General features: G+C 35.5%; 1 protein-coding gene across 1 annotated transcript; it reads right to left on the bottom strand.

Moving 5' to 3' along the window:
* Window positions 1-107: 107 nt before the first annotated feature.
* LOC123551458 (trafficking protein particle complex subunit 3-like) lies at window positions 108-26,700 on the bottom strand. The gene is made up of 5 exons (XM_045340407.2): window positions 26,542-26,700; window positions 18,698-18,795; window positions 12,820-12,919; window positions 9,298-9,480; window positions 108-1,178 (listed from the first exon to the last, which is right to left on the bottom strand). Exons 1-5 carry the CDS (start codon window positions 26,581-26,583, stop codon window positions 1,059-1,061), a joined length of 543 nt encoding a protein of 180 aa, XP_045196342.2. The 5' UTR covers window positions 26,584-26,700; the 3' UTR covers window positions 108-1,058.
* Window positions 26,701-27,044: the final 344 nt, after the last annotated feature.

Here is a 27,044-nt window from a genome sequence, read left to right on the forward strand (position 1 = left end):
AAGTTGACAGTAAATGAGGACAGTCAATGAAGACAGTGAACATCAGTTAGGATGATAGTAGATCTATACCCTTCCAATGAGCTCTAAACAAAAACAGACATCCAATGTTTTATTTCAGTACTTCATTTATTCATATATTGCACATTGAAAAGTAATTTACATTAACAGAACCTGTCAAAATACAAACACATGGCAAATGTTCAAAAATAGATGAAAATGACTGTCAAGCAGAATAGGGACAAAATTCATTTTGTATTACCTTTTACATGACAAATACGGAATGTTCAAATAATCATGACATTGTCTCATTAAAACATATATAAGCAATGGTTTTTTACCTACAAAATTAACATGTTTATGTTTATCAAAGGTAACACTGTTAAACTTGTACATAAAACCAAACTCAGGATGTTAACAAACTGTAAATGCTTCTATTAGATAGAATATTATTGGTCTTTATTCAATTTGGTGGTGTTTAAGTACAGGTCTGACTGTATGCTGAAATCATATAGACATTGGTTCTTTACACAACCGAGAAATGACTCCTTTTTAATAGAAACATCCATACACAATCAGTACAAAAATACAATAGGATCCATGAGCTTTACAATACCCTAAAGTCATTCTGATTTTATTGGCATAATTAGATATTCAATTGTGACAGCAATGAAAGAGATACTCATTAGTAATTGTTTATTTATATGGAAATAAAAGTCATGTTCTTCAATAATCTGTTTTGTAGCTATATATGATATTCACCTTGAATTTAAAAATTTCTAATCAGAAAGAAAGATGGAAATAACACCCAACCTATAAATTCAATCAGGAACAAAGATAGAATCCTAGGGCATCCCATCCCACCCCTCAGTCCTCAATTTCATCAAGGTGGACTCAATCCCAAATTCTCTTTTTCTGAAACTGTCATATAGAAAAAGATATTTTTCACTGGGATTCAAATTGTGATCACTACATGCCTGTAACTTAGCAACAGGTATACTGCAAATAAACACACAACAATTACTATTAACATTTACAATTAACAATGAGTAACAAGTTGACTAGTCCTCCCCTACTGGTACTGCATCTTCAAGTCTTTTCACAAATTTTAGTCTTAGTTCTGTAACACTATCACCTTTTAACTGGTCTTGAACAAATTTTACATCTACTTCCATTTGAACCTGGAAATTAGAAGGAAATACTTATTTCAAAGAAGAAATGATGACAAATCTTTAATCCTGTTCACCTCCCAAACTAATCTCTTGTTACACACAAAGGTGATAACAGGGTCAATGTGACAATCCTATAAATAAACCAGGGGTTTTGGGGCTGCAGGTCCCAAGTGCAATCAAGAGACAGAGCTCCCCAGTGAAAACACATATTAAGTTTTGCAACACCTTCTACATTCAGTCGTAAGATATGCTAACTATACTTTTCTTGAAATTTTATGAACTAAAATATCTTTAACAGCAAAGCAGGGTGGGGAATATACACTTGAAGTTTTAGATCATAGTAGAAAGTAAAATTTAAAGAAATCTTGTTGGGGTGTGTTTTGGGGAGTGGGGGAGGGGTGGGGGATGTAATGTTACAGTGGGTTGTGGATTTTGGGGTTTTGTGCACCAGCAGTAATGGAATACTAGGGCACAAAAAAAAATGAAAGTTAATGTTTTTTTCTTTTTTTCTGCGGGTGGGTGGGTGGAGTGAATAATGTAGACTGAAGTTGTGCTCTGGAAACAAAAACAGAACTGAACTCGATTTGTGACCTTGACCTTTGTCCTACCAACCAAGTTCATACGATTTGCAAAATCGTCACATCGCCACCTACCTGTATGCCAAGTTTGAACTCGATATCTTGAATGGTTATTAAGTTATGCTCTGAACACAAAACATGAGGGTCAAATTTGATCTCTGAGCTCCATTTGTGAACTACCAACCTGGTTCATGTGCTCTGCTCATTGCCTCTTACCATTTATCTATATGCAAAGATTACAGCCAATACCTTGAATGGTTATACAGTTATGCTCTAGACATGAAATATGACAAATGGACTAACAGACACATGCGCCCTCACTTAATACTTTCATTTTTTGTTTTAAAATGGAAGTCTGAAAAAGAGCTGTCACAGGAGACAGCGCGCTCGACTATTTTAGATGCTGGATAGTGAAACAGGGCACATCTGAGGAAGCTGGAGCTGGAGTGATGTGAACGAAGATATTGGACACCAGCTTAAGTCTGTGTCAAACACATGTACTAAGTAATAACAGAGATAAAAATAAGTCTAAGTCAAATAATAAGAGATAAAAAACAAGTGTATCAAAATATGAGTATAAAAGGGACATAATTCATGGAAAATTTCTGCAAGAGTAATTCACCATGTCTTTAATTATCAAAATAAAAAGAGGGCATAACTCATAACTTATTGGTGCCAGCATTATGGACCTTGTGTAATAAAACCAGTTTTAAACTTGATCTAGATAACAATAAAGACAAATACTCTGACAAAGTTTTATGAAGATCTTATAGAAAATGTAGTCACCAGAGTGTTAATAAGGTTTTTCGATGATCTGACCCAGTGACCAAGTTTTTGACCTCAGGTAATCCAATTTTGAACTTACCCATTATTTCAGAAAATGGGACCTCTAGAATGTTAACAAGGACGTTGTAATTATTAATTGACCTAGTGACCTAGTTTTATATCCAAGATGACCAAGTAAAACTGTCTTTGGGTTACCTGAGAAGCTTGAATTTAACTTGAAGTGCAGCCGATCGGATCTTATTTCCATAATTCCAACAGGTGATTTACCCAAAGTCTTTCTAAAGAAACACAATTCTCTGTATGTGATACAGCTTCTATCGCATACACAAAGTTTTTCTTTGATTTGACCTAGTGACCTACTCTTTGACCCCCAAAAACCTATTTTCGAACTCGACCTAGATTTCATCAAGGCAATCATTCTGACCAAATTTCATGAAGATCAATTGAAAAATACAGCCTCTATCGCATACACAATGTTTTTCTTTGATTTGACCTTGTGATCTAGTTTTTGATCCCAGATGACCCATATTCAAACCTGACCTAGACTAGTCTAGACCTAGACTTCATCAAGGCAATCATTCTGACTAAATTTCATGAAGATCAATTGAAAAATATAGCCTCTATTGCATACACAATGTTTTTCTTTGATTTGACCTAGTGACCTACTTTTTGACCTGAGATCGCCCATTATTTCTCTGTTGGTGGACTGAATATGGTAGAGATGCTGAGTATACTCTACTATGTAGTGTGATCGACGTATGTTTTATACGCAATATTGTAATTTGCACTCTATAGTAATTTTGTCAAATATGTCGTGTTTCATTGTTTGATACCATTATGTATATAATTTATCATAATTTTTCTTCTTTTTTTTTTTAAATTTAATGTACAACGCCAGTGAATATACTATGTGTAAAATTAAGCGTTTAATCAAATAAAGCAGTTTCAGTTTCAGTATTCAAACTCGACCTAGATTTCATCAAGGCAATCATTCTGACTTAATTTCATGAAGATCAATTGAAAAATACAGCCTTTATCGCATATACAAGGTATTTCTTTGATTTGACCTAGTGAACTAGTTTTTGACCCAAGATGACCCATATTAGAACTCGACCTAGATTTCATCAAGGCAATCATTCTGACCAAATTTCATGAAGATCAATTGAAAAATACAGCCTCTATCGCATACACAAGGTTTTTTCTTTGATTTGACCTAGTGACCTAGTTTTTGACCCCAGATGACCCATATTCGAACTCGACCTAGATTTTTATCAAGGCAATCATTCTGATCAAATTTCATGAAGATCAATTGAAAAATACAGCCTCTATTAAATACACAAGCTAAATGTTGACAGACAACAGACAGACGGACGCGATCACAATAACTCACCTGAGCATTGCTTGAAAAGCAAGGCTTGCAAAAGTTATTTTAGTTGTTTTGTGTCAAAATTTTGGCCATTTTGTTAATTAATACCTAGTTTAAATTGATGCCATCCTGTACCTTATACCGTACAATTATGTATAGCTTACAGTATTTCTGTCTTCAGCTCTATTGTAGAGGTTGAGTGCCCCCATCTGAAAAACCTTTGATGATCCTACAGATCAAGATTGATGAAATTACATCAAGCAATTCATTAGAAGAATTTGTTTAAATGTCTTGCTATATCTAGCAAAAGCAGTCCCTAAAAGAGGTAAAGTACCAGTCTCCCATCTCCACATTCAAACAAACTTGGGAGAGGACCTTCTAATATTGCTACAGACCAAATTTGACTAAAATTAACATTGGAAAATTCCACAAGAGCTGTCACAGGAGACTATTTCAATGCTGGATAGTGAAACTGGCACATATGAGGAAACTGGAGCTGTCACTGAAGTGTTTAATGACTCTTATGTGGATGACTATATTGGACAATAGCTTGAGTCTCTGTCAAAAGTATTCAGTAATAATTGAGATAAAGATAAGTGTATCAAAACATTGAATAAGTACAAGAGATCACAGAGTGATCTTGGCGCCCACCAATGTGCCATTTTTGAGTGTTCCAAATTTCAAGACTTATTGACTAGCTCAAGGTCAAATCTCATTTCCGTACACAACACAAATCTATGCAAGTGGTCCAAATTTGAAGCCTGTACCTTCAAAAATGTGAAAGTAGGTCACTAGGTCAATGTCAAGGTCAAAGCTTATTTCGGTACACAAAACTATGCATGTGGTCCTAAATTTGAAGCCTGTAGCTACAGAAATGTGAAAGTAGGTCACTAGGTCAATCTTAAGGTCAAAGTTCATTTCGGTACACAAAACTATGCAAGTGGTCCAAATTTGAAGGCTGTAGCTTGAGAAATGTAAAAGTAGGTCACTAGGTCAAAATCCATGTCAAATTTTACTTCGGAATACAAAACTATGCATGTGGTTCAAATTTGAAGCCTGTACCTTCAAAAATGTGAAAGTAGGTCACTAGGTCAATGTAAAGGTCAAAGTTTGTTTCGGTACATAAAACTATGCATGTGGTCCAAATTTGAAGGCTGTAGCTTGAGAAATGTAAAAGTAGGTCACTAGGTCAAAATCAAGGTCAAATTTTATTTCGGAATACAAAACTATGCATGTGGTCCAAATTTGAAGCCTGTACCTTAAAAATGTGAAAGAAGGTCACTAGGTCAATGTAAAGGTCAAAGGTCATTTCAGTACACAAAACTATGCAAGTGGTCCAAATTTGAAGGCTGTAGCTTGAGAAATGTAAAAGTAGGTCACTAGGTCAAAATCAAGGTCAAATTTTATTTCAGAATACAAAACTATACATGTGGTCCAAATTTGAACCCTGTACCTTCAAAAATGTGAAAGTAGGTCACTAGGTCAATGTCAAGGTCAAAGTTTTTTTCGGTACACAAAACTATGCATGTAGTCCAAATTTGAAGCGGGTAGCTTGAGAAATGTGAAAGTAGGTCATTAGGTCAAAATCAATGTCAAATTTCATTTTGAAACACGGAACTACGCATATGGTCCAAATTTGATGCCTGTAACTTAAAAAATGTGAAAGTAGGTCAAAATAAAGGTCAAAGTTTTTTCCAGTGCACAAAATTATGCATGTGGTCAAAATTTGAAGGCTGTAGCTATAGAAATGTGAAAGTAGGTCACTAGGTCAAAATCAAGGTCAACTCATGTCAAGGTTCATCTTGCCACTCAAAAATATACATGTGGTCCAAGTTTGAATGTTGTAGTTACTGACAAGAACATTTTAAAAGCTTTTCCCTATATAAGTCTATATGAACCATGTGACCCCCGGGGCGGGGCCATATTTAACCCTAGGAGGATAATTTGAACAAAATTGGTAGAGAACCACTAGATGATGCTACATTACAAGTATCAAAGCCCTAGGCTTTGTGGTTTGGACAAGGAGATTTTCAAAGTTTTTCCCTATATAAGTCTATGTAAACCATATGACCCCCAGGGCGGGGCCATATTTGACCCTAGGGGTATAATTTGAACAAACTTAGTTGAAGACCACTAGATGATGTCACATACAAAATATCAAAGCCCTAGGCCCTGTGGTTTTGGACAAGAGGTTATTCAAAGCTTTTCCCTATATAAGTCTATATAAACCATGTGTCCCACAGGGCGGGGCCATATTTGACCCCGGAGAAATAATTTGAATCAACTTGGTAGAGGACCACTAGATGATGCTTCATACCAAATATCAAAGCCCTAGGCTCTGTGGTTTTGGACAAGAAGGTTTTCAAAGTTTTTCCCTATATAAATCTATATAAATTATAGAAATAAACAAAGGGCCATAACTCACTCATAAATTGTTGAACCAGTCTGATTTTCAGGGGGACACAACTAGGGTACCAATACATCATTCTGACAAAGTTTGGTCAAAATCCCCCAGTAGTTTCTGAGGAGATGCGATAACGAGAAATTGTTAACGGACGGACAGAATGACGGACGGACGGACCACGGACGCAGAGTGATTTTAATAGCCCACCATCTGATGATGGTGGGCTAATAAAAGGGGCATGGTGAAAAAGCATCAAAAATTAAAATGAAACTAGAGCAGCTTCTGAGAAAAGGGCATGTCTCCCACAACTGCCTAATCATCTGAATAGTAGTTTATGAGTCAACCATGCCAGGGCTCTCATGAGTGGGCGACTTGAGTGAAATAGGTGCTTTGGAACTTCAAACTTCGCTCAGATCTAACCTCAAAGCGAAATGCAAGTCGCCCGGTTTTCTTTGATTTCTGCACTAGCTAATTACTGCAACCAGGACTGTTGACAATTTGCACGGTGTCATAATGTGTGTTGAATACACAAACACACGCCGATAGCATAATTTAAGCTCTGCCTACTTCAGGTACTTGCGAGATTTTCCCGAGAAGTGTGAAAGTGAATCAAATTATCCAATACACCAGGGTCGATTGTGTTCAGCCAATTAGCGCCGCCATTACGTCTTTGACACTTCGCGTTTAATTGTCAACATGTTCGAGGCAAAAACAATGTTTTATAAAGAAACTGCTGATTAACCCTGTGATTGATTGGGATATTGTACACAATTATTTGTTATCTATGATAAAAGAACGATAGATAAAAGAACGACATGTAATGTATTAACTACATTGACTTCCATCGATGAATTGATTTGAGTTTCTACTTTCAGTTTTATTCCACTTTCGAGTGAGATACTGACATTCACCGAGGTGGTGACTCGGTGTTAATAAACAACACTTCATAAAAGATATAACCAAAATTCGGCTGGTTATATTTACAGCATCGGCTTGAATTTGAAAATGACTTTTTTTAGAAATTTGTAATGAAACAATAACCACTGTATGGGAATGATCTAACTAAGAAAATGAATGGTCACATCAATGATTTTTATCTAGAAACAAGAAAATTACAGCCACCTTTCAAACCACTCAACAGCATAGCGGTAGAAAAAGTCTTCCCACTTCTCCATAAAGTCTCCCCACTTCTCCCTAAATCAGCTTGAGGGAGAAGAGATTTCTCCCAAAAAATTGGACCTAGCTAGACCCCTGCCATGCACCAAGACCTCAACTGCCAAATCATCTGATATGATTAGGCATGTGAATAGTAGTATATGAGTCATTTATGCCCCAAGACCTGAGCGATTATCGGTAATTCAAGGGCCATTATTCCGAAGTGCCTTGACCAATTTGGCTAGTTATTGAACTTGGCCGAGGACTTATGTGATGGCCTTTGAATCAAATGATGTGGGTGATGATGTGGAACAACCATTTTAAATTTGAATCAAATCCTCTCTGTAATAACTGAGATAGAGTGAAAGTGCACCAAAACTTCAACCATAAGTTGTAAGTAAAAAGGTCATAATTCATGAAAAATTGGTGCCAGAGTTATGGACCTTGTGTCATATGATGTGGGTGAGAATGTGGAACAACTATTTTCAGTTTGAATCAAATCCATTTAGTAATAACTGAGATAGAGTGAATGTGCACCAAAACTTCAACCTGAAAATCTAAGTAAAAGGGTGCATAATTCATGAAATACTGGTGCAAGAGTTATGAACCTTGTGCCATATGATGTGGGTGATGATGAGGAATAACTATTTTAAGTTTGAAACAAATCCATCAAGTAATTACAGAGATAAAGAGAAAGTGCACCAAAACTTCAACCTGAAATTCTAAGTAAAAGGGTGCACAATTCATGAAATACTGGTGCAAGAGTTATGAACCCTGTACCATATGAGGTGGGTGATGATGAGGAATAACTATTTTAAGTTTGAAACATATTCATCAATAATTACAGAGATAACGAGAAAGTGCACCAAAATTTCAACCTGAAATTCTAAGTAAAAGGGTGAATAATTCATGAAATACTGGTGCAAGAGTTATGAACCTTGTGCCATATGATGTGGGTGATGATGAGGAATAACTATTTTAAGTTTGAAACAAATCCATCAAGTAATTACAGAGATAACGCGAAAGTGCATCAAAACTTTAACCGAAGTGCGGATGCAGAAGGATGCTGACGCCGGTCGAGTAGGGACAGCTCTCCATATTTCGTATAGTCGAGCTAAAAATCACTTACTAATGATTAATCAAGATATTTTGAAAACTGAAAAAAATCGCGTTATCACCCTCGAGTTCTTGAAAATGGTATTGTCTTATATTTCAAGAATAATCAAGGAGAACTTCGGTACAGAAAGATGGATCAAACAGAGAAAAGTTGACAGTGTATCACAGAAGTAAATCTGCAGTAACAGTTGAAATTCCATAATGCTATAATTTTATGTTGAAATTAGAGCAGCTATATATAGATCCAGATAGAGACTACACAGATCTGAAAAGTTCTACTTTCAATATTGCTAAGTAATAACCATATAGGGAGGTAGCTGGGAACAATGGATTCAGTAATACTTCCTACTGCGTTAATAAATATTCAATCTTTGACAAATATATGATAAAACAATTAAAATCTAACTAGAATAATCATATTTTATGTTAATAACCTTGATTTACCTTAAGGTAATGGACCTGTAATGATTATCTGTAATTTCTGTCTGATTACGTTTTCTCCATATAGGACTTTAGCATTCTCAGTCTGGTTGCTTGTACATGCTAATTTAGTAGTTGGAGAATGCTGAAGAAACATTAGGAGATTTTGTAATCTCCTTACAGTATCACAATCCTTCATGAATGAACATGTAACACATACATACAAAAGTACCATCACGGTAGCATAACCATCTGTACTGCTACAGTTCAGAAATGCAACTTGCTTCTCTTTAAGATACCTACCATTTCAAGAGCACCTCTCAGGACTCCACAGAGTAAACTGGAATAGTTGAGGGCATTATGGCCATCTGGAAGCTCTACAAAGTCTATCAATGGATTGTTTTCTATCAGTAGAGAGAATTCGTCCCCAGCTGCACTCCAGTTACTCACTACTGGTGTTATACCAAGATACATCTTAAATGCCATCTGAAACATAAAGAAATGATGTAAACATTAAACATGAAAAATATAACAAATAGAGGTACAGTGCTACTAACAAATTTTTCTAATATTCATTAATCCTATACTTAGACCATTCATATGTTCTTCAACAAGGATGAAAACAAGAAGACCACTACTAAACAACAGGACCTGTATCACTCACCTAAAGAAAACAGTAAACAAGACTACTGTCAAGTGTGACCTTTTGTCCTAGATTGTGTGCTCTACATATGGTCTTGATAACATTTAGGTTAACTAGAACAATGTCATGTTTTGCAGTGAAGTGCATGTCTCCCGCAAAGCATAGTGATGGTTGGCTTAGTGACTGAAATCTACTGGGGTCATTCCATTAAAGGTCAAGGTCACAGGAGCCTGAACATGGAAAACCGTTTCTGATCAATAACTTGAGAACTACTGGACCGAGAATGTTGAAACTTCATTGGATGACTGGACATGCAGAGCTGATGACCCGTAATAATTTTAGGGTCACTCCAACAAAGATCAAGGTCACAGGGGCCTGAATATGGAATCCATTTTTGATCAATCACTGACACTGCAGTGTTCAAAATTCGCGGAAGTCTGACAGCCCGTGGCTACCAAATTTCAGCTCAGGCTACCGATTTTCCGCAGGTACAAGCCCAACCAGGCTACCGAATTTTCCTAATTTGTTTAAAAAATCATGCTAATTAAACGAGTACTGCATCGTGATTTTCCAGACTGAGAAATGCTTATGGAATTATTGTTGGTTTTTGCACTCACATGTTGACAATCAAACACAGTGTCAAAGATGCAACCGCAGCGCTAACTGGCTGAATACAATCACCTCTAGTGTAACGGATAATTTGATTAGCTTGTGCACTTCTCGCGAAAATCTCACAAGTACCTGCAGTAGGCGGAGCTTAAATTATGCTATCAGCGTGTACGTAAATGTGTATTCAGCACTCGCTATTACATCTTGCAAATTGTCAACAGTCCAGATCCGGAGTGCGTATCCTAAAAAATCGGGCGTAACAGTTTAGATTTCGTTTTGGCAAGGAGTGTCATGTCCGATGCTTTTGGACTCTGACGATGCTGATCTGCACTGGAGTATTTCGAGTTAAAATTTTTCAAAAACATGGCAAACATGTACTGTATGTCTTTTTATTACTTCAAACATGCATAGAGATGTCTGTAAAACAAAATGTTATATGGTGCAAAATTATGTATTTTAAGGTGTTAAAGTTCGGGCTAGTGAAATTGGTACCGGGCTTGGAAAATTTCCAATCTGGTAGCCCGAACGGGCTAGTGGATTCAAATCTGAATTTCATACACTGGACACAGAATGTTGAAACTTCATAGATGATTGGACATGTAAAGAAAATGACCCATACTGATTTTGGGGTCACTCCATCAAAGGTCAAGGCCACAGGGGCCTGAACATGGAAAACCATTTCCGATCAATAACATCACCCAGAATGCTGAAACTTCGTAAGATGATTGGACTTACAGAGTAGATGATCTGTAAAGTTTTTGGGATCATTCCATCAAAGGTCACAGAGATGTTTTAAGATTTTTATATTTTTAGCCCTGACAGCTCTTGTGTGCAACCAAGTGGAACCATTTGAACAACTTTGAAAGAGGACTACCCAAGGAAGATCCAGGCCAATTTTCATCAACTTCCACCAAATGGTTTTAGAGGAGATGTTTTTTAAAGGAAAGTGTGATCGGATGGATGACTGACGGTGAGTGATTGCAATAGTTTCCTCCAAGCACTTCATTCTCAGATGAGGTAAATAGCACTTGGAATACCGGAAACTCTGAATTCTGAAAATTTCTTTGCTACAGCTTCAAAAACAAAAACCTAGGTGAGTCGGACATGGTAAAGATTATTCAAGATAATACTGAAATCGAAATCCATTAAAAACTTATATACAGGTGGTCCAAATCTCTTTGCTGTAACTTCAAAAACAAGAAAGTAGGTAAGTAGGTCAGGGTTAAGAATATTAAAGATGAGTATTGAAATCTGTATCAAAAGTTAAACATGTGATCCAAATTTCTATGCTGTACCTTCAAAAACAAGAAAGTAGGTCAGCAGGTCAAGATTAAGACTGTTCAAGATGAGTAATGAAATCTGTATCAAACATTATACTTGTGGTCCAGATTTCTTTGCCACTGCTTCAAAAACAAATAAGTCTATGTAAAACAAGGGACCTACCTGGGCGTGGCATATATTGACCCAGGGTCATGATTTGAACAACCTTGGTAAAAAACTACTAGAGCATGCCACATACTAAATATCTAAGCTTTGGGCTTTATGGTATATGACAATAATTTTTTTGAAGGTTTTTCCCTATACAAGTCTATTTAAACCATGTGACCCCCAGCACGGGGCCAGTTTTAACCCAAGTGGGATAATTTGAATAATCTTGGTAAAGGACTACTACACAATGCTACATACCAAATATCAAAGCCCTAGGCCATGTGGTTTTGTACATGAAGATTTTCAAAGTTTTCCCTATATAAGTCATAATAAACCATGTGACCCCAAGGGTATGGCCATATTTGGGGGATTATTTGAACAATCTTGGTAGAGGACCATTAGATGATGCTGTGGTTTTGGACAGGAAGATTTTCATAGTTTTTCCTTAAATAAGTCTATATAAACCATGTGACCCCCAGGGCAGGGCCATATTTGACCTTAGTGATAAAATTTGAAAACTCTTGGCAGAGGCCCACCAGATGATGCTACATACCAAATATCAAAGGCCTAGGCCTACTGGTTTTGGACAAGAAGATTTTCAAAGTGTTTCCCTATATAAGTATATATAACCCATGTGACCCCCAGGGCGAGGCCATATTTAACCCTAGGGGGATAATTGAACAATCTTGGTAGAGGACCACTAGATGATGCTACATACAAAATATCAAAGCCCTAGGCCCTTTGGTTTTTGACAAGAAGATTTTCAAATGTTTTCCCTATATAAGTCTATATAAACCATGTGAACCCCAGGCTGGGGCCATATTTGACCCTAGGGAAATAATTTGAACAATTCTGGTAGCAGAATACTAGATGACGTTACATACCAAATATCAATGCTTTTGGAAAAAGATTTTTAAAGTTTTTCCTTTCAGTTGCCACTGCAACCAGAGTTCTGCATGGAATTCAATTCTTTGAACAAGTTTTAAAGAAGACCATCCAAGAAACATCCCTGTGAAGTTTCATCATAAACTGGCCTGGTGGTTTAGGAGAAGTTGATTAAAGAAAGTGTGGATGGATGGATGCCGGTGAGCGATCACAGGTGACCTAAAAACTTGAGTATCTGAAAAATCAGTTTAGTTGCAAACCTTTGATATAATATCTGCTGTCTCCCTGAAATCATTACATCTGCCTGTGTTTGTTCTTGCTAAAAAGTCCTCAATCAGTCTTACACCAATATTGTATCCCCTGAAATGATAATAAATAAGACAGATGTGAAAAATATTATTTAATTCTTAAATAATGTGACACTTTCAGTCTTCTTTGGTTTAGAAATAATGCATCCCAAAAGTGACTTCATCGCTGAATGAAATTATTGTTTTTAGTTCAGATTCGAAAGGGTACAGCATGCTTGATATCACAGTACACAAATATGAGATAAAAAAATGATTTTAAGGATGTACAAATGTTTTTTTCCCATGATATCCGCCATTTTGAATATTTCTTTCTAACGAAATTTATGCCAAAAATATATGCTAAGATGCTTTTGTAGAAAAGCACAAGCCTCACCAAAAAGCATAATCATAGTCAAAGAAGTCAATAGGGGGCAGGAGCTAAAGTCAAAGTGACCCCGATGGTTGGCTAAGCAACTGAAATGCAAAAGCAATCATCCAGGTCATCTATATGGAAATGCTTTTGTTCAGGTCCCTGTAGTCTTTGTGTGTGTGTGGGGATGGGGGGGGGGGGGAGACATACTACTCAATAAGTCCAATCATCCTAAGAAGTGTCAAAGTTTTGGGTCAAGTGGTTCTCAAGTTATGGACTGGAAGCTGTTTTCATGTTTCAAGGCCCTATTAGCTTGACCTTTGACCTACTGACACCAATAACATGAGGCATGTCCAATAATCCTTTGAAGTTTCTAGGTTCTGACTCAAGAGGTTCTAAAGATATTGATTGGAAAAGGTTTTCCATGTTCTGACTTCTATGACCTTAACCTCTGAAAGAGTGACCCCAACATCTAAAGGGGTCATCTACTTGGCATGTCAATTCGTCCAAATAGGTTTCAACGTTCTTGGTCAAGTGGGTCTCAAGTTATTGATCAGACATGGTTTTCCATGTTCAGGCCCCTGTGACCTTGACTTTGATAGAGTGACCCTAAAACAATAGGGGTCATCTACTCCATAAGCCCTATCATCATACATACTGTGAAATCATTTTTATTCGCGTAGGACGAATTTTCGCGTATTTCGCGCTAGGACCGATGCGCGAATTTAAGACCGCGCTATTATTATTTTTTAATTATATTTTTTTATTACTAAAATTGAAAATGCGCAAATTAAAGCCCGCGCGAAACAGTCCTTTTTCACGTTTGCGCGAAATTTCATGTCAGCGAATTTAAATGATTTCACAGTAGTTTGAAGGTTCTAGGACAAACGGTTCTCCAGTTTTTGATGGAGAATGAAGTGTTACGTACAGTCAAATGGATGGACAGAGCAATATTTCTCCCCACTAAGGGGGGTGGGGAAGACACAATTCTCAAAATATGGCTAATAATGTACCATTTAACAAAAAGATTCTACTTAATGCCAAAATCACCATTATCTTTGGCTGAACTTTGCATTAATTGGATGCAAGATGCACAGTGGGGAATGGGTCGGTAATTTCAAATATCCGCTTTAGTAGACCGGCTTTGGTTTTTGTATTTTTCTGACTGATAAACATAATACTAAGCTACAACTAAAATAAAAGTTTTTAACATAGCACTTTACAATATCTAGAAAGTGATCTTAGTATCAATCAAAGCAAAAAGAACAATTCACCAGTTTTTACAGGTTTTTTTCTAAAAATATCTCTTAAATGCAAGGTGACCCCAACTTTTTTCTTTCCATTTTGAAGCATATTTGTGTGTCATTAACCTTTACCCTGCTAAATTTCTAAAATGGACTGGTCCATCATTCAATTTAGGCAGTACCATTTATTTATTCAGAGGGGTGTTAACTGAAAATTAAATGACTGTAAAGCGAACAGTGCAGACCATGATCAGACTGCGGTTGTGCAGGCTGATCATGGTCTGCGCTGGTCACAAAGGCAGAATACTTGCTGCCATCAGGCTAAAGGTTCAAACAGCAAAATATTTTTAAAATCTTAACTAGAGGTGTACTGGTCAGGAACCCAGGCAATCCTTGCGTGTATCAGTGCTATACACTGGGCACGTTAAAGAATCAGGCTGTCTATTCGAAACGAGCTAGGCTAAGTTAGCCGGACAAGCCTGTATCTGATTTCTGATCTCTCTGTCATGGGGGCTTTGTCTCACTCTGTCCCTCTGGTCAGATCGCTCTGTGTCTGTACTAGTAGAGGATGAATTATGCGCCCTGTGTGGCTGCATTTGAACTACGTAAAGCGCCTTTGAACGTGAAATTGATCATGAAAAGGGCGCTATATAAATCTGGTATTATAATAATAATACAATTAACAATAGAAATTTTTTTTGTAGATTTAAACTTTAGCCTGCTAAATTTCTAAAATGGACTGGTTCAATGAAAATTTACTGACTGAATAGCGAACAGTGCAGACCATAAACATACAGGCTGATCTTGGTCTGCAATGATTGCAAAGGCAGAATCACTTGCCGGCAGCAGGCTGAAGGTTAAATACATTTTTCCATTGGAAAAAAGTGGGTGGGGTAATTATGTCAACATATAAAAAGAGCACCGCCTACGGGTGCCATCACTCATCTGCAAGTGCTGGTCAGTATGTAAGAAAAGAGTTATAGTTCAGAATTTCTAAGTACAAAAAGGGCCATAATTCTGACAAAATGCAGTTTAGAGTTATGATTATTGGCATACAAAGTCAACTAATGATGATAACAAGTGTGCAAAGTTTCAAAACTGTAGCTCTTACATATTTTGAGAAAAGGTGGACCTAAACAAACAAGAGCTGTCGGATGACAGCGCGCTCGACTATTCGAAGAATTGATTGAAGAATGGGGTCAAAATATTTCCACAGATTTTCAGACTAAACAAAACAAGAGCACCGCCTTGCGGGTGCTGACGCTCATCTGATTTTTTTTGTATAATAGAAATATTGTCCTACCCATGATTTTCTAAGTCTAAAAAGGGCCATCGTTCTTGCAAAAAGCAGGATAGAGTTATGTTTCTTGATGTACAGTGTCCTCTTATGATTGTGAAAAACTGTTGCAAGTTTTAAAGCATAGCTTTGATAGTTTATGAGAAAAGTTGCCTTAAACATATATACTCAACAAGAAAATGATTTTCTAAGTCCAAAAGGGGCAATAATTATTGCAAAAAGCATGATGGAGTTATGTTGCTTGCTGTACAGGGTCAGCTTATGATGGTGAACAAGTGTTGCAAGTTTCAAAGCAATAGCTTTGATAGTTTAAGAGAAAAAGTTGACCTAAACATAAAACTTAACCAAGAAATCTGATATTTTCTAAGCCCAAAAGGGGCCATAAATCTTGCAAAAAGCAAGATGGAGTTATGTTTCTTGCTGTACAGGGTCAGCTTATGATGGTGGACAAGTGTTGCAAGTTTTAAAGCAATAGCTTTGATAGTTTAGGATAAAAGCTGACCTAAACATAAAACTTAACCAAGAAAACTGATTTTCTAAGTCCAAAAGGGGCAATAATTCTTGCAAAAAGCAAGATGGAGTTATGTTTCTTTCTGTACAGGGTCTGCATATGATGGTGAACAAGTATTCCAAGTTTCAAAGCAATAGCTTTGATAGTTTAGGAGAAAAGATGACCTAAACATAAAACTTAACCAAGAAATCTGATATTTTCTAAGTACAAAAGGGGCCATAAATCTTGCAAAAAGTAAGATGGAGTTATGTTTCTTGCTATACAGGGTCAGCTTATGATGGTGAACAAGTCTTCCAAGTTTCAAAGCAATAGCTTTGATAGTTTAGGAGAAAAGCTGACCTAAACATAAAACTTAACCAGGCAACGCCGACGCAGACGCCGACGCCGACGCCGACAACCGCTCAAGTGATGACAATAACTCATCATTTTTTTTCAAAAAATCAGATGAGCTAAAAATGGATTAAACAAAAAATGTTCCTGTATTTGTGGATTTCGATTAGTCTTGCACTAAATGGCAATGTGTGACCATGATGGCAAATATGTTAAGTTATATGTTAGGCAAAACATGGACTTATATGAAAAATTTAACTAATTTCCAAGTCCAAAAAGGGCCATAATTCAGTCAAAATAGTTGACAGAGTTATGTACTCTTGCCTACAGATGGAAATCATGTTGATAAACTAGTGTTAATAGTTTCAAAGCCACAGTTCAAATAGTTTTGACAAAACGCTGACTTATAAGAAAAACTGAACAAATTTCAAAGTCCAAAACGGGCCATAATTCAGTCAAAATAGTTGTCAGAGTTACGTACTCTTGCCTACAGATGGAAATCATAATGATAAACAAGTGTTTAAAGTTTAAAAGCCATATGTCAAATAGTCTTGACAAAACATGGACATATACAAAACAGAACCAATTTCCAAGTTCAAAAAGGGCCATAATTCAGCCAAAAAAGACGAGAGAGTTACGTACTCTTGCCTATTGATAGAGACTATTATACTGAACAAGATATAAAAGTTTCAAAGCCATATGTCAAACACTTTACACAAAATATAAACTGGTACGAAAAACTTAACCAAGATTGCAAAGTCAAAAGGGGCCATAATTCAGTCAAAATGCTTGATGGAGTTATGTACTCTTGCCTACAACTGGACATTGTGATGGTAAACAAGTGTTGAAAGTTTCAAAGCTTTATCTCAAAAGACTTTGTCAAAATGTGGACTGGTATGAAAAACTTAACCAAGATTTCTAAGTCAAAAAGGGGCCATAATTCAATCAAAATGCTTGATGGAGTTATGTACTCTTGCCTACAACTGGACATGGTGATGGTAAACAAGTGTTGAAAGTTTCAAAGCTTTATCTCAAAAGACTTTGTCAAAATATGAACTGGTACGAAAAACTTAACCAAGATTTTAAGTCAAAAGGGGCCATAATTCAGTCAAAATGCTAGACAGAGTTATGTACTCTTGCCTATAACTGGACATGGTGACGGTTAACAAGTGTTGAAAGTTTCAAAGCTTTATCTCAAAAGACTTTGTCAAAATGTGGACTAGTACGAAAAACTTAACCAGGGTGTGACGCTGACGCCGTGGTGAGTAGGATAGCTCTACTTATTCTTCGAATAGTCGAGCTAAAAATTTAACCAAGAAACTCAAATTTTCTAAGTACAAAAAGGGCCATAATTCTCACAAAATTCATATCAGAGTTATGGTTCTTGGTCTACATAATGACCTAATGATGACAAACAAGTGTGCAAACTTTCAAAGCTGTAGCTATTATGGTTTTTGAGAAAAGGTGGACCTTAACAAAAACTTTAACCAACGTCGAAGCAGACGCTGACACCGATCATCAAGTGATGACAATACTTCGTAGATTTTTTTCAAAAATCAGATGAGCTAAAAATGAAAGAAATTTGTTAGTGACATTTACATGTATGCTTATGTAATACTGATATCACCATGTATTCATAATAACTTGAAAAACCTGAAACCCAATAACATGTAGAATGTAGAAAAAATTTTATCATACAAAGTCACTGTTTCAGATGTATTTTTTCAATTTTAACACAATTTCAAGGACTACCATCTAAATCCTTGATGACATCCACCAAATATTTGCCTGTTCTAACAAAAAAAAAAAATCATAAATTCTACTTCTTTTATCCAATAAAAACGAGAGGTTATTCGTGCAAATTAAATACTGGTAAAATTTAAATCATTAATACAATGTAGTTCATTCTTGAAAAACTATTTTTTTGTTTTTATGTGCGGCTACTAGCTGTTACTCCATACCCTTTTTTAAACAACTTCAGCTTAAATTACCAACAGATACTCAAGACCCGGTATATATTTTTATTATTCATTTACAAACCAATCTACAAAATTCAGCATCTTTCTTTAATCAAAAAGATTTGTCATTGTTATATTTACATTTTCTCAAGCTGCTTGTTCACTTCTTCATCATCTTCATAGTCTCTCAGCAGTTGTGCTACCAGAGCTCCATACGTCAGTGTGAACAGTTCACCATTCTGAAAAAACAATTGAAATTCTCATAATGAATCAGGAACACTCATATAAATTATATAAAACAATGTTAAAAGGGCAATAGTGGCCCGGAGTCACTCACCTGACCTTGACGACATTGAATATATGACACACTGAATACACTGCTTGCTTCAACAGTTTTGGAAGATAATTAGGCAAGGAAAATGTCTTTGAAATTATTATGAAACACTGTATTTGTACAATATTTGAAAAGGGCCAGCAGTTTCTGACAATGAATTTAAACAAGAGGACCATGATGGCCCTATATCACTCACCTGAGTTTAGTTGCTTGCTTAAACAAATTTCTTTGCTTAAGCTTCACTAACAAAAACTAGGCGAGTATGTCATGGTAAAGATTATTCAAGATAACTACTGAAATTTGTATAAAAATTAAACTGGTGGTCCAAATTTCTTTGCTGTAGCTTCAAAAACAAGAAAGTAGGTCAGTAGTTCAGGGTTATGAATATTAAAGACTAGTACTGAAATCAGTATCAAAAGTTATAAATTTCTATGCTGTACCTTCAAAAACAAAAAAGTAGGTCATTAGGTCATGACTAAGACAATTCAAGACAATATAGAAATCAGTATCAAACATTAGTATCTGAAATGTCTGCATTGTTGGGGTAGATGGTGTGCTACAAGCTTGCAACACGGGTGATGCTGAGTTCATTCCCGTGTACGGCGCATTTGGCTGATACATTTACAGCATTTGTTGCATATTAAAAGTTTGACTTGCCTGATAACCAGCGTTAATATTTTCTATTGTATGGTTGTTAAAGACTTAATATTTCGACACCAAAGTGGTCTCATTAGGACAGTCCGGAAAATGCAGATATACTTATAACTTTACTATTTCATGTTTAAAAATCTTAACACTAAAGTAATAATAAAAACACATTCTTCGAAATATAAATTTAACGGCATAATGACATTAAATAAAACCCGATCCATTGATATCACTTCACGAACTCTACTCTCAACACGCTGAATATATAGTTTCAAGTTTATTGGCATAATCAGCAAAGGAACAACTTACCTTTGGCCAAATAAGCAAGAAACCAAGTTCTCTAATTATATTACTGATTAAATAAAATTTCAATGGACCGGAGCTTTGTATATATGTTTTAACTATGAACGACAATGTCATTGTGACTGCACTACAATGCCACTACAATAAACAAGTATCATTTAACCTTTTATAGAAGAAACTTAGTGCTTATGTATTTTTGTCAATTGTATTTATTTAAAATATCAGTATATGTCAAATATATTCCAGCTGCATTTACTTTTATTTTTGATCATTTGATGCTTTATAAAAACAAGTGCACCGCCTTGCGGGTGCTGACGCTCATCTGATTTTTTTTTTGTATAATAGAAAAATTGTCCTACCCATGATTTTCTAAGTCCAAAAAGGGCCATAATTCTTGCAAAAAGCAGGATGGAGTTACGTTTCTTGATGTAAAGAGTCAGCTTATGATGGTGAACAACTGTTGCAAGTTTCAAAGCAATAGCCTGAATAGTTTAGGAGAAAAGCTGACCTAAACATAAAACTTAACCAATAAATCTGGTATTTTCTAAGTCCAAAAGGGGCCATAATTCTTGCAAAAAGCAAGACAGAGTTATGTTTCTTGATGTACAGGGTCAGCTTTTGATGGTAACAAGTGTTGCAAGTTTTAAAGCAATAGCTTTGATAGTTTATGAGAAAAGCTGACCTAAACATAAAACTTAACCAAGAAATCTGATTTTCTAAGTCCAAAAGGGGTAATAATTCTTGCAAAAAGCAGGACAGAGTTATGTTTCTTAATGTACAGTGTCAGCTTATGATGGTGAACAAGTGTTGCAAGTTTTAAAGCAATAGCTTTGATAGTTTATGAGAAAAGATGACCTAAACATAAAACTTAACCAAGAAATCTGATTTTTTAAGTCCAAAAGGGGCAATAATTCTTGAAAAAAGCAGGATGGAGTTACGTTTCTTGGTGTACAGGGTCAGTTTATGATGGTGAACAAGTGTTGCAAGTTTCAAAGCAATAGCTTTGATAGTTTAGGAGAAAAGTTGACCTAAACATAAAACTTAACCAAGAAATCTGATATTTTCTAAGTCCAAAAGGGGCCATAATTCTTGCAAAAAGCAGGATGGAGTTATCTGTCTTGCTGTACAGGGTCAGCTATTGATGGTGAACAAGTGTTCCAAGTTTCAAAGCAATACCTTTGATAGTTTAGGAGAAATGCTGACCTAAACATAAAACTTAACCAGGCAATGCCGACGCAGATGCCGATCAAGTGATGACAATAACTCATCATTTTTTCCCCAAAAAATCAGATGAGCAAATAAAAAGGACTACATGAATAAAATCATGACACATTTACACTTACCGATTCTGTTGATATTTAAGTAATTTCTTACTAAGATATGTGGGAAATATGGAACGTGTACTGTTAGTACTATAAAAGAAATTGCCAAAAAATGTTGAGGGGCGTTAGAATATTCAATTAGTAAATAGAAGTAATGTGCACACCTGAGAAACATTTATTTTTTTGATGGACTTATGTGTGTTTCACCATTTCAATGTATTATTTATCTTTAGTTAAATCTTTCTGATATTGAAATAAATTTAATTTTTGAGTATATAAGTATATAGAGGCAAATAGACAGAAAAATTATTAATCTATTCTGTGTGTAGAATAGAACTTCACAACGTCTTGGACTATTTCCTGTCAAAATAATCAGTTATATACAAAGTGGAATTCCTGGGATCTAATCCTACAACATAAATATACAGGCATTAAATGATTAATATTATCTAAAAAGCACACTTAGTAATTAAGCAGTTTTAATTTACTCAATTATCATAATATTGCAAACTTTCCAAACCTTTATCACATTTAAATTTTAAAAAGGAAAGATCAACACAATCCTGTTTTCGTCATTCTATTGCATATTATACATACTATTTTTGATAATTATCTCTAAAAGGGATAAATAAGTACACCACTTTTCAAATAAATTTACACCTTTTAACCTACTATGCATATCAAAGAATGGGGTCGAAATGTCCAAGGAGTTGGGGTTGAAATGTCTTGGGGTTGAATTGTCTCTTGGGGTCGAAATGTCTTGCTAGCATAGGCAGTGGTTGCAGAAATTAACCCTATAAGACAGTGGATGATTAGTTCAACTAATATGACGTGATCCTAGGAAATATTGAGATAATTTTTTCATATGGGCAATATCCCCACTCGCGTCAAACACTGAAAAGACCAAAATAGTTGAAGCAACTTCCGATGAAATTTTCATCGCTGCCGACACTTTACATGATACAGGTTTAAATGCCGATTATTTCACGAATTGGCCATAAATTCAAATAAAACTTAAATGTATCAAAAGGGGATTCAATTCCTCATTGATTTATGTAAAAATTATCAAATAATATCCAAAATTATGAATTTTCTGGTCATTTAAACCTATGTATGTACTGTACAAGATTAACGTTTACCATGTACAGTATGCCAATATGCGCAAGCGATAAAACCAATAACTTTTCACGACCGTGTACTGTGATTTTTTTCTCCATTATTTTGGTCCTTCAAAGTTTTGACGTTTAAATTGCCCTGTCACAAATATAAAACAATCTGAACATCGAATTATTTTGATTAGTGGATGATAAACAGATAATGGCAGATAGCCTTGTTAGAGGGATGAGTTAATCTTCCAACACGATTGCAACTAGATGATTTGAGGTTTTATACATAAGGGCACAGAGCTATAAGTATAGGTTATAGATCATTTATTGAACTTCTAATGCAATTAAGTTTGCCGAAACGGAGCGGAGGCAAAACTTAATGCATTTGAAGTTCAATAAGTGTATCTACAACCGACTTATAGTTTAAACGCCCCATTTCATTTTACTGACAGGTTAAAGAAACAAAAAGCTCTCTGTGAAGTAAACTAAACCATGCCTTCTTCAGTCTCTTGGAATTAACTGGCTAGTCTTATCTTCACTCATGATGGAGAAGTTCATGTTTACTACAACTTGATACAAGGTCATTTTAGTGCCAACCTTTTGATCCAGTGCTGGAAGATTTTAATTTAGTTATCATAAATACATAGTAGACGACTAAGTCTTATCGAGTAGTTTGTAGAACACAATTTTATATTCTTATTCAATGAAAATATAATATGCAGGTTTAACTCGTAATGATCTAACACAGTACAATTTAAGCAACTATATGTATAAATAAAACAAGACAAAGTAGAATCTAAGTGTACCCTGGTTTATTTTTAGACCAGTAGGGGTAGTGAAAGGTGCAGAAAGGTCAAACTTGAACTATGAAAGTACAGCTTGCATTAAACTGAAGCTAAAAACATCATTAAATAATAATTTGATATTTATTTATTTGGTCCGTTTATTACATAGACACATTATTTCTTGTATGCAGTCCCTGTTTTGGTAATTGTTCCGCCTCCTTGAATGTGGGAAACCTATAGTAGGCGGAGCAATGAAAACTCATTAATTTTGAACTACTTCATGATTAAGTGGATCAAATTCTTCAGTTAGGAAACAATATGAAAATAAGTTGGTTACTTTTTTGAAAGTCCCTCGCTTGTCATTGGATAAAATCTATGTTTGAACTATAAAATTAATAGATCGGCAGCTTGAAAGGCATATAGAGCAAATCTCGCCAACATCCTGTGACAACTGAATGAGATCTCGTTGTAAGCGTCTGTTGATCACGATTGATCAAGTCAAATGCTTTGAAATAAGATTACTTTCGGATCGTTTGTTAATAATGATAATGGTACTTCTTTAATGTTATTTAAGTTTTCTACACGGGGAAGGAATTAATTTATGATTGAAAGTCTGACAGATCAACAGTTGTCGTTTGAAAAATGAACTCGATTCGGTTTATTATGTGCCGGGCGTACCGCCAGTTTTATACTTCAGTAAACGTCTGTTGATTTGATCACGATTGATCAAGTCGGCAAACGCTTTGAAATAAGATAATGCGCTAATAGTAATACGAGAAGACGCGGGATTATCCCCAGTTGCCATTCTGTGTATTTCATAGTTCTTTGATAAGGGTGAGTAAAGGGCATACCTGTCAAGTTTCCAAAATATGAAAGAGTGAGATCTGTGCGAGTCGCGGCGCCCGACAAATGGAGGTGGGTGCAGGAGGGGTCTTTTCCTCCCTTTGTGCCCCCCCACAAAGAATTTTTTTTTAAAGTATATAATATTATGAAAATATGCATTCTGGTGCTTTCTGAGATCATTAATATGAATTCCATGTCCACTCTTTTTTACCTTGCTTTAACACAGTCTATATGGAAAACACATGTGACCTGATTTTATTGTTTTTTTTATTTCATGATAGATCTACAAGAAACTTTATTTTTCTAAAAAATTAATAATGCAAATTTTGTAACTGATTTTGTCAGTAAAACTGTTTTGAGTTTTTATTACAGCCGTGATATCTATGGATCTAAATGTTTAATACAAACATCTACATATTTTACTTTCGATTTGAAATGTACTTTCGGCTTGAACCTGCACCAGAAAAACGGTTGTGCATACAACTTACTTCCTGCATAGCTTGCAGAAAGCAAAACTAGGTCCACTGTTTGCTTTTCTAAGCCAAGGAAATTCCAGTTCCCACGCGTTGTTTTATTTTGATGAATAATTCTTATTTTTTTTTTTTTGGCATCTTCATGTTTTTTTTGTGTCGGTCAAGGTCAAGTGCGCGAATGGTTCTAATACTTTTCCGACAATGCAAAGTCCACGAATAGCATAAATAGTAACCAGTCAGTCAATATCGATGATTTACGTAATTGGCTCATAACGCCTCAATTTGATTGGTACAATCTTTCTTGGGAAGCTTCAGATAAAGCAAAAACTGGCCAGAACCGGTTTTGGCAGGTCTGTTATGTAATCAGTACATTGAAAATGACACTTGACATGTGTTTTCTGTTTATTGTTGTCTCATCCTGTCTTAAAATAACGATGCCAGATGGCAAAATAGAGAAAATAAGTGGTCCACAATTTTTTTGTCTGATTTTTTTAGAAAGTGTGAGAAAATGCTCCAAATTCGTTAAATCGTGATCAAACCTTGAATTCGTGAGAATCACGATTTAAGCGTCAGACTTGACAGGTACGGTAAAGGGTCAATTAGTTCTATAAATAAACGTTGGACTTCAATATTTTACGATTTTGACATTTCATATAGTCCAACGTTTTATCGAAATTATAGATTTCCCTTTAGAGCGTTCCGCAAAATATCTTGCGGAAGGTTTTACAAGTTCACGGCGGAAGTGACTGAGAAGCGATAACTAAATACCAACAAAGGACAAAGAAACCTATTTTACACACCAATTGAACATACTGTCTTACTGAAAATATTGAAGATCTGTCCGCACTCTCAAAGTGAAATTTACATCCATGCACTTTCACAACACAACACGAAACTGTCAAATCTTCTTTATTATAAAGAATGATTTTAGACGAAGAAATAGTCTCACGGTTGGCTTTGAAAAAAAAATTCGACCGGTTACTAACGTACTGTCTATGTTGTATGCATATATTTATAATCGATTGGTGTGACCAGCATTTATTGGTTTTAATTTAATTAAATGTTATTTCAATAAATTATTAGTTCATATCAAAGCGGTTTGAAAGGCTAGTACATGTGTATTCGGCGGTATCCATTCGTTACATAATGGCCGCAGATTTTTCACTAGTGCCGTAGGCTAAACGTATTTTTCGTCTAAGCATGTATAATTGATTCTACATATTTATTCAGTGTTGTATTGTTCATGATATTTCATTAAATTACGCTTGAATAATCTGTGTAATGTGTCAAGGAAGTGATTGGAGGTGCAGTTTTAGTTATGGTAAACCAATATATCACGAGTTTGAGAGTTTTCCTACATTACACTTCAAAAAAATAAGGTCGAAATCCATGCTATGCAAACGGCTGTCATTCGATTAAACTTGACACAGGGACATGTTGAACGTCCAAATATCAAAAGGCGCCCTATGCAAGTTTAATGCAAAGAAGTATAAAATACACAGAATGGCAACTGGCTGTAATCTCGCGTGAGCTCGTGTCAGAGCGTGATTCGGCGTTATCTTACTAAAAACAAATATCGGCGGGCATGGAGTTACAATGTGTACCTTTAAAACTACATTTAAAATACATGTTAGCTTCTAAAACAAAATTAGTTTAATGTGAAATGGTCTTAAGACACAAAGTACACGTTTTTTTTTTTTTTGCCATCGAAAGAAGAGTGGTCATACGGTGATAATTATTTTACTGATGAATAATTGCTTTCGCTTTTTACAAAATGGCGCGAGGAAAAAGCGCCACTTCCGGTAAACGAGATCTCGTTTTTTTGTCACGGGAGGTTGGCGAGATTTGCTCTATATGCCTTTCAAGTTGCCAATCTATTTATTTTTATAGCTCTTTGTTTAATGTTATTGAACTAAGGGTCAATATGCGCTGGAGATCTAGCCTGTGCCATTTTAGGATATATCTGTACAACAGGTCAATGACACTGGTCCAATGTGCGGTCAAAGTCAGACATAGCACAAATAAGATTAAAGCTTTCATCACAATGGAGCTAAAATAAATTTGTATAAATCAAACAAACAAAAACCCATGACGTCCGGACACTTCCCTATCCGAATACTATGTTATTTTATAAACATGTACCAAGTTATTCCACATTAATATACACTTACCACCTTCCTTGGATCACAAGACCGACTCGCTTGTTTCGACATTTCAAAATGTTTTTTTTTATTCAGACAAATAAATTTTCAGAAAAGTAAATTTGGGAGGTTTCTTGTTTACTACTTCCTAGTCAATCAAGCGCTTTTTCAAGTTATTTAAACGCTTTAAACTATTCAGGATACTAGGTTAGAGAACACCAATTGTTTTCCCATAGACTTCCATTATAACATTATGGCGTGTACGGCCTTCCATAAATCGAAACCTGTATATACAGTCACATTTTGTTCAAGAACTTTCTTAGTTCCACCAAAATATCGGACAAAAATTCCGGTATGACTTAACACCGAATATGAGTCATATTCGCGAATATGTGATCAAATACCGAATATGAGATTTCTATTGTTTTATTTATGAAATTTTTGTTTATAGCAAACAATAAAACATTTCAGGCGAAATTTTGTTTGATTTGAAGCATTTATAAGGTATTTATCGATAAACAGAATAATTCAAC

Source organism: Mercenaria mercenaria, chromosome 4 (genome assembly GCF_021730395.1).
Source record: "Mercenaria mercenaria strain notata chromosome 4, MADL_Memer_1, whole genome shotgun sequence".
NCBI classification, from domain to species: domain Eukaryota; kingdom Metazoa; phylum Mollusca; class Bivalvia; order Venerida; family Veneridae; genus Mercenaria; species Mercenaria mercenaria.

Bases quoted from the DNA above. Each gene is read 5' to 3' on its own strand.
- LOC123551458 (XM_045340407.2), bottom strand. From the start codon at position 26,583: ATGTCGAAACAAGCGAGTCGGTCTTGTGATCCAAGGAAGGTG. The intron at 18,796-26,541 runs GTAAGTGTATAT...TTGTTTTTTCAG, and splicing joins CTTGTGATCCAAGGAAGGTG to AATGGTGAACTGTTCACACT. The intron at 9,481-12,819 runs GTTTGCAACTAA...TTTATGTTTCAG, and splicing joins CAGCAGATATTATATCAAAG to ATGGCATTTAAGATGTATCT.